General features: G+C 47.7%; 1 protein-coding gene across 1 annotated transcript; it reads left to right on the top strand.

Annotated features, from left to right (window-relative positions):
* The first annotated feature begins 4,376 nt into the window (after positions 1–4,376).
* Positions 4,377–5,327, top strand: LOC127339277 (uncharacterized). The gene is made up of 2 exons (XM_051365148.2): positions 4,377–4,994; positions 5,088–5,327. The coding sequence occupies exons 1-2, from the start codon at positions 4,377–4,379 to the stop codon at positions 5,325–5,327; spliced, it is 858 nt and encodes a 285-aa protein (XP_051221108.2).
* The last annotated feature ends 4,686 nt before the right edge of the window (positions 5,328–10,013 follow it).

Here is a 10,013-nt window from a genome sequence, read left to right as displayed (position 1 = left end):
GATGAGGCTCTTGTTGCTGCGGTAGACGTTCACTTGCCGCTTGCAAAAGCGCGTAGAAGATCTTGATCACGGCGCCACGAACGGGCGGCACCTCCGTACTCGGTCACACGTTCAGTTGTTGATGAAGACGACGTCCACCTCCCCGTTCCAGCGGGCAGCGGAAGTAGTAGCTCCTCTTGAATCCGGCAGCACGACGGTGTGGTGTCGGTGGTGGTGGAGAAACCCGGCGGAGCTTCGCTAAGCGTGCGGGATGTGGTGGAGGAGAGAGGGCCGCTAGGGTTTGGGAGAGAGGGGCGCCGACCACTAGGGGGTGCGGCCACCTTGTGGTCTTGGGGTGGCCGGCCCCCTCCCCTTGGCCCTCATTATATAGGTGGAACACCCAAGAGTTGGTCTACAAGTCTTCGAATAAGACCCCAAACCAAAACCTTCCATATCACATGAAACCTACCCAAGCTAGGACTCCCACTAGAGGTGGGATTCCCACCCTTCCTTGGGAGGGGGTGGTCGGCCCCCTTAGGGGAGTCCACTTGGGACTCCTCCCCCTTTAGGGTTGGCCGGCCATGGTGGTGGAGTCCCTTTGGGACTCCGCCTTCCATAGTGGTTTCTTCCGGACTTTTCTACAACCTTCTAGAACCTTCCGTAGAACCTTTCGGATCATTTTAAATCTTATAAAATGACTTCCTATATATGAATCTTATTCTCCGAACCATTCCGGAACTCCTCGTGATGTCCGGGATCTCATCCGGGACTCCGAACAAATATTCGAACTCCATTCCATATTCAAGTTCTACCATTTCAATATCCAACCTTAAGTGTGTCACCCTACGGTTCGCGAACTATGCAGACATGGTTGAGTACTCACTCCGACCAATAACCAATAGCGGGATCTGGAGATCCATAATGGCTCCCACATATTCAACGATGACTTTAGTGATCGAATGAACCATTCACATACGATACCAATTCCCTTTGTCACGCGATATTTTACTTGTCCGAGGTTTGATCATCGGTATCACTCTATACCTTGTTCAACCTCATCTCCTGACAAGTACTCTTTACTCGTACCGTGGTATGTGGTCTCTTATGAACTTATTCATATGCTTGCAAGACATTAGGCGACATTCCACCGAGAGGGCCCAGAGTATATCTATCCGTCATCGGGATGGACAAATCCCACTGTTGATCCATATGCCTCAACTCATACTTTCCAGATACTTAATCCCACCTTTATAACCACCCATTTACGCAGTGGCGTTTGATGTAATCAAAGTACCTTTCCGGTATAAGTGATTTATATGATCTCATGGTCATAAGGACTAGGTAACTATGTATCGAAAGCTTATAGCAAATAACTTAATGACGTGATCTTATGCTACGCTTAATTGGGTGTGTCCATTACATCATTCATACAATGATATAACCTTGTTATTAATAACATCCAATGTTCATGATTATGAAACTAATCATCCATTAATCAACAAGTTAGTTAAGAGGCATACTAGGGACTCTTTGTTGTTTACATATCACACATGTATCAATGTTTCGGTTAATACAATTATAGCATGGTATATAAACATTTATCATAAACATAAAGATATATAATAACCACTTTTATTATTGCCTCTTGGGCATATCTCCTTCATGAAAATTCTCAGTCGGCCCCTCCGAGTGCCGTCAAACACATTCAGGAGATATCTAAAGCCAGGAAAACCTGCCTAGGTCCCTCTTAACGCAGGACCTTGCCAGCTTCGGGGGCTAATGTCAGGGGGGGGGGGGGAAGACCCCGGGTAGGGCAATGGACGCGGAGCAGCCGGCTGGAGGCTGGCCGGCTCGCGGCAAAGGCTGGCTGAGGAGCAGCCGGCTGGAGCCGTGGCCGGCTGCCTCGGAAGCCGGCTGGCTCTAAATCCTAGTCGGCCTGGCTACGGCCATCTATGCTGTGGCTGGGCCGGCTTCTACAAGCCATATCCGACTGGGGTTTTACACTCTAGACCGACTCGAGGCTGGCGAGTCTTGCAGGAGAAGGAACTGGGTAGGTGGTCCGGGTTCAGAGGTCCACGCTGACCTCATCTCCCGTAAAGTAAGGGGCACTGTGGAGCAATAGTGCCACGCGGCGGACAGGTCATCATGGCGTACGTCGGTCCATACCGGCTACAGGGCATGATGGCGACAGGGACGCTTCCTCTCCATACCGCTGACTCAGGCAGTCGGATGGGACAGGCCATGAGGCCTCAACGGCTACTGACGTCAACACCTCGGGAAGGAGCGGAAGCCGAAGCCGGCCAAGCCGGCCAGTAGATCATAGGGACTTCTATGTAAAGTGCCAGCGCCTATATAAGCTGCACTACTCCCCTCGTGCGGGGGAGGATCGATCATTCTTACTTCATTCTAGTCTTAGCGCTGCCCTGTGAGAGAGACCTTCGTCTACCTTAGCCTCCCAGGGCAAGCCGGATACAGCTCTAGGAGCACCATTGTACTGTGTGATCACCATATACACTCATAGCAGGAGTAGAGGTGTTACCTCCACAGGAGGGCCTCGAACCTGGGTACGTCGACCGTGTCACTCGTCCCAATACCTGCATCCAGATACCGCCGTGAGACCATCTAGGAACCATCTTCATTAGCCATCCTATGGCATATGCCGTGACGATACCACGATAAATATAGTTTTTTTGTTTTTTTGTTTTTCTCTTGTTTCTTATCTCTATTTTTTGGGATATTTATTTTTACACAACTATTTTCCTAAAACTAATATTTTTTAAATGAACAATTTTAAATTTTCAATAAAATTCAAATATCCGAACATTTTTTTAATTTTGAACAAATTTCAAAATTGAAAAATTTTACATTCAAATGATTTTTTATTGGAACAATTTTTTGTTCGAACGGTTTTCAAATTTGAACAATTTTAAATTTTCAACAAAATTCAAATATACGAACATTTTTTAATTTTGAAATTTTTTCAAAATTGAATAATTTTACATTCGAACAATTTTTTATTGGAACAATTTTTTGTTTGAACGTTTCTCAAAGTTGAACAATTTTCAAATTTGAACATTTTCTCAATTTGAACAATTTTTTAATTTTTTTCAAATCTGACAAATAAAAATAAAAAACGAAAAAAGAAAACAAAAAAGAAAACAGAAAAGAAAAAAAGGAAATAGAAAAGCAGAAAAAAGAAAAAGAAAACCGGAATGGAAAACCGAAAAATGGGCCTGGCCCAAACCCGACAGGGGGTGTGCGGTGGCCAAACCCAGCTTTCAAACTCCCGAGCCCATCTATCGTTCTACAACAGGCCAAAATCCAGCGCAGTAGCCCACTATCGGAAGACAAAGGGACGACTCGGCTGATTACTACTGATTTATAGATCGCTACGACGCAGTCGTCGTTTCCCTTTCCTGCATTTGCGGCTATTCGACGCCCGCCGCCTAGGTCTAGCCGTCTAGGTCTTTTGCTCCAGCATCTACTCGATCGAAGATAATAGCACGGGTGCACGGCAACGAGGCAATCAGCACTCGATCGGAAAAAGGTCAGTTCAAATCTCTTTTGTTTCTGCTGGTCCCTTATTCTCATTGTCTTCCAGTTAGTGCTTAGCTCATCTCTCAATATAAGATCAGTAGGCGGCTTAAGAAGTAACTTTATAAAGTAAAACTGCAGAAGATACAAACATAACAAATCAATTAGAGGGTCTTTAATTTTCCACTTATGCTTTGTGTAGACATGAAAAGGAAGAGAACAAAATCAACTCAGAATTTTTTCGATCTGTATCTTCGGTTTTGAATTTTAAGATCTAGGTAGCGCAAATTTTAGGTGCGACACCTAATGCCCCCCAACGCGTCCTGCTGGGGCGATCGTGAAGTCGTCATGAACTCAAAGATGAAATCAGCTGTTGCTTCTAGTTCTAGCCCCCGACCCCCATCCAAAATTTCAATGGTATGTGTTGCTTGTTGTACTAACTAGCTTGTGGTTTATTGCCCACTAATCTGAATGGAAATCTCTTTGGGTCCCGTGCAATGTACAGAACTGGTTGTTATTGCTCTATATATCTGTTTTACTATGAAACAACTCTTGGAAAATAAATTGCTTCCTTTTTCGTCCTTAATTTTACGAGAACTACATCAGCTGTAAAACCTGAAAGTCTGGTTTACGAGAAGTACATCACATGTTCTCATTTTGATTTTATTTTAGTTGAATAGCTTGCGTGGTTGTGCTAGTTAGCTTGTAGTTTACCCTTGCGATACTGTCGTGAATATTTTTCGTCCCTAGTACTATAGCTGAAGCTGCCGACTGCTGTAAAATCCGAAAGCCACTTGACATGATCTTACTCGTGGCAGGTACCAGGCACCAAACAGTTCTCAAGTAACCTAGCTAGGAGTAGCATGGCTGCCACCAACGAGCTATCGATCAAGCTCCTGGTTGACGCCAAGGGACAGAAGGTGTATTTCGGCGAGGCTGGCAGCGACGTCGTGGAGTTCCTGTCGGGCCTCCTCTCACTGCCGTTGGGCACGGTCACCGACCTGCTCACCAAGGAGCGCATGGTTGGCAGCGTCGGCAACGTGCTCGGCAGCATGGAGAAGCTGGACGCTAAGTACAAGAGCAAGGGGTTGCAGCTGAGCCCGGCCGTTGGCGCCGCCACACTATCCCGCCTGCAGCAGCTTCTGGGCTTGCGGCAGCTCAGCAACGGCAACAGCAGCTATGACAGCCATGACGACAACGGCATCAGCAACCACCAAGTCCTCTACACGTGCAAAGGTAAAAAACAGACGTGCGCAAATTTTCTCTCGACGGTCAGCGGCAGCGCCTGCCCTGGCTGCTCGTGTGTGATGAACAAGGCTACAGGTCAGCTGCTTGTCAATGCCAAGGGGTCCGTGTACACTGTCGAGGACGACCTCTCGGTGTCCCCATCCGCCAATGCAGTGTCCGGTGCCGTCACCCTGCTCGCGCGGTATGGCGTCAAGGATCTCAATGAGAAGACAGTCAAGATCGGGAAGGAAGAGGTAAGTGATGTGGCTTAATTTGTTTCGAAAGTCGTAGCTTTGATTAACTGGTGAGCGGCCGGCTAGTGATTTGCTTTTCTTGTGTAAATGTAGGCGCTTGGGATACTGGCTGCTTCGCTTAAGTCCAAGACGGTGCTGACGGATGTGTTCCTGCCGAAGATATATGCTGGATTAAAGAGGAAAGCTTTTTCGCAATTCTTCAATGGAGAAGATGAGGATGATGAGAAAGAGGATGAGGATGATGAGAAAGAGGAGGATGATGATGATGATGATGATGAGGAGGAGGAGGAGGAGGAGGAGGAGGAGGAGGAGGATGACGATGAGGATGAATGATGATGACCCATCTAGCCCATGCGGCTCATACAATTCGCCCTGATCGATTCCTCATTGGCCGTAAGTGGCGCGAACAGGCATCAGAGGCAAGCCGGCAACACTGCGAGCTGACTTGCTCTCCTTGCATCTCATTCTCCTAGTACCTTCTGCTTTTGTTATGTTTCTCTTCCTCACGATTATCGATTGAATTGTGCCCTACTACAGTCTGCCCTGTGATCCATATGGTTGATGTTGGTCGAAGTTTATTCACGTGGTTCTTCCCATGGTCCCCATATTCCCATCGGTGCAGTCGTGATCAGCTAGCGAGTACCAAAAACTGTTAATTTCCCTCTGCTTTGCTTTCTTTCGTAGTTACTTTTAATTGCTCTCCTACCAAAAATACAGTATTTCTGTTAAACAGTTAATGAAAAGGGGCAGTACCGTTGGAAAAGGCTAGGGAGTACCTCCCATTGTGTGGCAGAAAATTCATGTTACTAGGTGTCAAAAAAAAATCATGTTGCTTTTAACTTTAGCAGCCAACTAAACTACTGCAGTGAATATGGCCAGGAACCGTATCAGCGTGGGAGAATATGATTTTTCTTGTTTTTCATGAACTGCCGTAATGATGATGTTTTTAATCTATACCTAATAATAAAGGGGAAAGCGTTTCCGCGATTTGATCCGTCTTCGTCCGTTGGTTTGTTGTTTCGTCCGTCGTAGGACGTCCCTCCCGTTGCTCCTGATCCGTTCGTGCTCGTGAAGGAATATCTGATCGACCCGGAAAAGAAGGAAGCCCCAATCTGTACAGGACGTGTGTCGATCCGAAATGGAAACCATCGGTGCTCGTTAGGTAAGTCCCGTGCTTCGTTTAAATCCCAGCCCAGCACGTCACAGCCAAAGGTTCAGCACCTGATCGCACCAGATTGAGCAAGAACTCCCCCTTCCGCACGCAAATAAATCAGTCCTTTGTCCTGGGTTCTGGTGCAGATCGATCCTTGTGTGAGCTCCGGGCTGCCAGGCCGTGGCGGCGGAGGTCCAATGTGGCGTATTGCTGGGACGGCATATAGGCAGGCGGAAGACCAGGGCCGCGCAACCAAATCCAGCGCCAACGACGAGACCACCTGCCGGATGAGCTCCATGGCAGGCATACTCCAGGCTCCTTTGGTGGCGGTGGGCATCCTGCGACTAGCCTTCTTTTGATGTGCACACGAGTGTCGTCCTCCTTCATCAATCCTTCAATTCCTTCCCTTGATGAAGCAACAAGACGGTGGGCAAATTTAGCACCCACCTAAAGAGAAAAAATCAAAGCTCATCATTAATCCATGGAGAGAAAGACTGTCTAGACAATGAACCTGCAGGCGGCCTGCCTCATCCCCTACTAGGACAAGGTCGCCCATGAGTGCCATGTGAGGGGCTGTGGCGCGTACAGAGGAGGTGCACCACCTTGGAGCTGCTGCAGCAGCAACGAATCGACGCTGCGGCTGTCGGTAACACGGCCAAAGGCTTCAAATCACTCAATATGTTTCTCTAGTAGGAGATTTAAGGGAGCAATTAAGTACTTTTTCCCCGATAGGCAAAGCCAACAATGGTATACTGGAGCTTTCAAGGTCAACAAGCCGTCATACTCTTCTTTTGCTCAAGATTGTGGAAGACCGGATCGGTGGAAGATTTATTTTTTCAAAAACCAAATTTCTTTTGGTGCTCGCGTTCATACCCCGAAGATTGGATTACATTTTTCTGACAATCAACCGCCAGCGTCTCCCGCCGGTCAGACACATTGGCGCGTTGCTCTCTATGACTAGCAAGCAGTGGCGGAGCTTAGCAAGAATTCTGGGCGGGCCAGCAGCACAAAAGTCTTCATCTTTCCAATAAAACTGAACCTTTCTTGGGCCGGCCCAGCACAAATAACAAAGGGTTGTCCAGATCCTGGGCGGGCCATGGCCCAGGTCGGCTCCAACATAGCTCCGCCCCTGCTAGCAAGCCAAAGTGTCTCATCTTTGCAATTCCCTCTCGAGTGATCTGCTCTGGCCATCACAATGCCGATGCCTTATGCCCAGCAAAAGTCAGCAGAACACTGCTTTGGTAAGATCTGCATCAGTTTTTTTTGGATGTGGCAATTTTCTTGGTTTCGTAGTCGGTACGGTTTTGAGGATCCATACGTCCAAGAAAAGGATTGCACGAGACAATATAATCAATTTTTATTCACATCTTCATAGGCGGCTTGGTTGCAGTATATTCCAGTGATATTAACATAGCACTACAACGTAGCCACGTAGGTAAATTATGAGTTCAGTTTTTTATTCTTTTCTAATGAGGATCTTGTGCAGTTTGCTTAACTTCTGAAAACCTTATAGCAGGAGATTCCGCCTGACATGAGAAGCTAATTGTCAGTATTAATACTTTTGCATGTGGTATTGTCTTAGTGGCATCATTATCCAATAGTATGTATAGATTGTGTTTTATCAAATGAAGAAGTGGTTGGCACACAAGGAGGAGGAACATCGAGCGCAAATGAAGGGGGGAGTTGGGGGGGGGGGGGGGGGGGGCATGGGGAGGCCGCGCGCAGGTGTGGTCACTAAATTTCTCTCTCGGGTTGGTGGGAAGACGAATAAAACAACTCATCGGGGCTTTATTTAGGGAGGTCGGAGATTTTGGTCTCAACATTGCTAGGGTTTTTAACTCTTACGTGGGAGGCGTGGTGCACTGCCGAAGTTCTATCGAGGATTGGTGGAAGGACGAAGGGAACAAGTTGACATAGTTTTCTTAGGTACGTGGGGTAGTATGTTTCGAGTGGGTAAGGCATCACGATTTTTGGTTTTGCCTATAAGAGTTACCATATAGCTATATATGTCTCACCACCCTCCATGATGGTGAGAAAGAGAAATAAATGTCAACACATACGGTTTGTTGTTGCTGAGGTGTTTGGGTATTTGTTTTCCCGATACAACGCACGGGTACTTTTGCTAGTAAGACCAAAAAACTGCCCCTTTTCATCAGGGCCACCTTACACAACCTCTACCTGCAACCATCCTACAACACGCGGATGGCACTCTAGTCATCGCCCATGCAACACCTCAAGCAGAGATAGCTCTACGAAAAATACTAGATGACTTCACCCTAGCTACCGGCCTCACGATCAACTTTCACAAAACAACGTTTGTCCCCATCCACACCACTGATGACCTACCATCGCAGCAACCCTCGAGACCACCATCGCCTCCTTACCACAAACCTACCGCGCCCTACCACTCTCTCATACAAACTATCGGCCTCCGCATTCCAACCGCTTGTAGGTCGTATTGACATCTACTTGGCTAGCCTATGATGATGGCCCCCGAGGCCGGAATAATTGGCCCCCAGATGTTCAGGGCGTCCGCCATGACATATACCATCAAGGATGACCTCTCGGTGACTCCGGCGTTGAACGTGATGCCCGGGATCACCCTGCTCTCGCAGTGCGGCGTCAAGGATATCAGCGCAATACAGGAGAAGACCGTCAAGATTGGCAAGGAAGAGGAACTTTCTTCCCTTCCATTTGTCTCGACAATTTGATTTTAGTTAGAGCATCTCCAGCAGGCGCGCTATATCGCGGCGCGCTAAACCTCAGATTATGCGCGCTGTAAACCGTTGCCGCGCGCCGGAGCGATTTCTCCCCCGCCGGGTGCGCCATTTTGCAGCGCGCGTTGGCGCGGTAAAATAGCACCTCCGCCGGACGCGCCATTTTGCAGCGCGCGGACGCGGCGCAAACAACAAACACGCACAAGTATGCATCCAACAAGATCAAACAATATATAAAAATTCACAAATAAATTGTACCATCCAAATACAATACATTGTTGACAACAATACTTCACACCAAATACAACACGTCCAACATACAACAATACAACATGGTTTTCAGACAATACAACACATAGTTTACAAACAAATACAACAAATATGCAACTATTGTTGTCCATTCCAATTCCACCATTCTTCCATGAGATCTTTTTGAAGCTCATCATGTGTGTCGTTGCACCGAATGGCATGGTATGAGGTAATGAATCGGGCAATCCTATGTGCGGATCTCCTCACTTGCACGGGAACCCCCATCAAGTCGTAGTGGGTATGATCCACATCTTTTCCGCGATCATCCTCTTGTTCGCACACGAACACGTCGCCGTGTACCCTCGACGCCGAGCGCGATGCGCGGCAGCACACGCCGAGGGAGGCTCGCCGGAAGCGCGATACGCAAGACAGTCCGGCGGGCGCTTTTGTGACCCGAAACCCCGCTCGCCCGGGAGGGACCCAGTCAGGGCTTGCGGCGGCTATGGGCTGCCCTAGGTCGGTCTAACCGCCCCTAGGACCTCGTGGATTCGCCGCCTCCAATCCTGAAGAACAACGAAGAACGAGAAGAAAAATACAAGGGGAGAGAGATAAAAGTAGATGAACACGAAAAAGTAGTAGATGTGTTTGTTCGATTGGTGTTGGTTCAATCGGCCTGCACCCCTCAAGTATATAAGGAGCGGCTGGACTTTCCGTGCAAGAAATAGGGTTGGATTCACGTCCAAAACCCTAGTTCGGGTCTAACTCGGATGGCTTGGACCGAACTTTTCAAAACTGTTCGGTTTAAAACTGGCAGTACCTTGCGTGGCAACTTTGAGGCAGTAAATAACCTCAAATCAAAATATCGTAAACAACAAAGTTGTTCGTCTCGAAAAAACGAAG

The sequence above is a fragment of the Lolium perenne genome, chromosome 3 (genome assembly GCF_019359855.2).
Source record: "Lolium perenne isolate Kyuss_39 chromosome 3, Kyuss_2.0, whole genome shotgun sequence".
Lineage (NCBI taxonomy): Eukaryota > Viridiplantae > Streptophyta > Magnoliopsida > Poales > Poaceae > Lolium > Lolium perenne.
The sequence above is the reverse complement of the archived record's forward strand: the minus strand, read 5'-3'. Positions and strand labels throughout refer to the sequence as shown.

What these genes read in the sequence shown, in the direction of transcription:
- LOC127339277 (XM_051365148.2), top strand. Translation starts at nt 4,377, where the DNA reads ATGGCTGCCACCAACGAGCTATCGATCAAGCTCCTGGTTGACGCCAAG. An exon ending in TCAAGATCGGGAAGGAAGAG is followed by an intron (nt 4,995 to 5,087) that starts GTAAGTGATGTG and finishes GTGTAAATGTAG; the next exon opens with GCGCTTGGGATACTGGCTGC.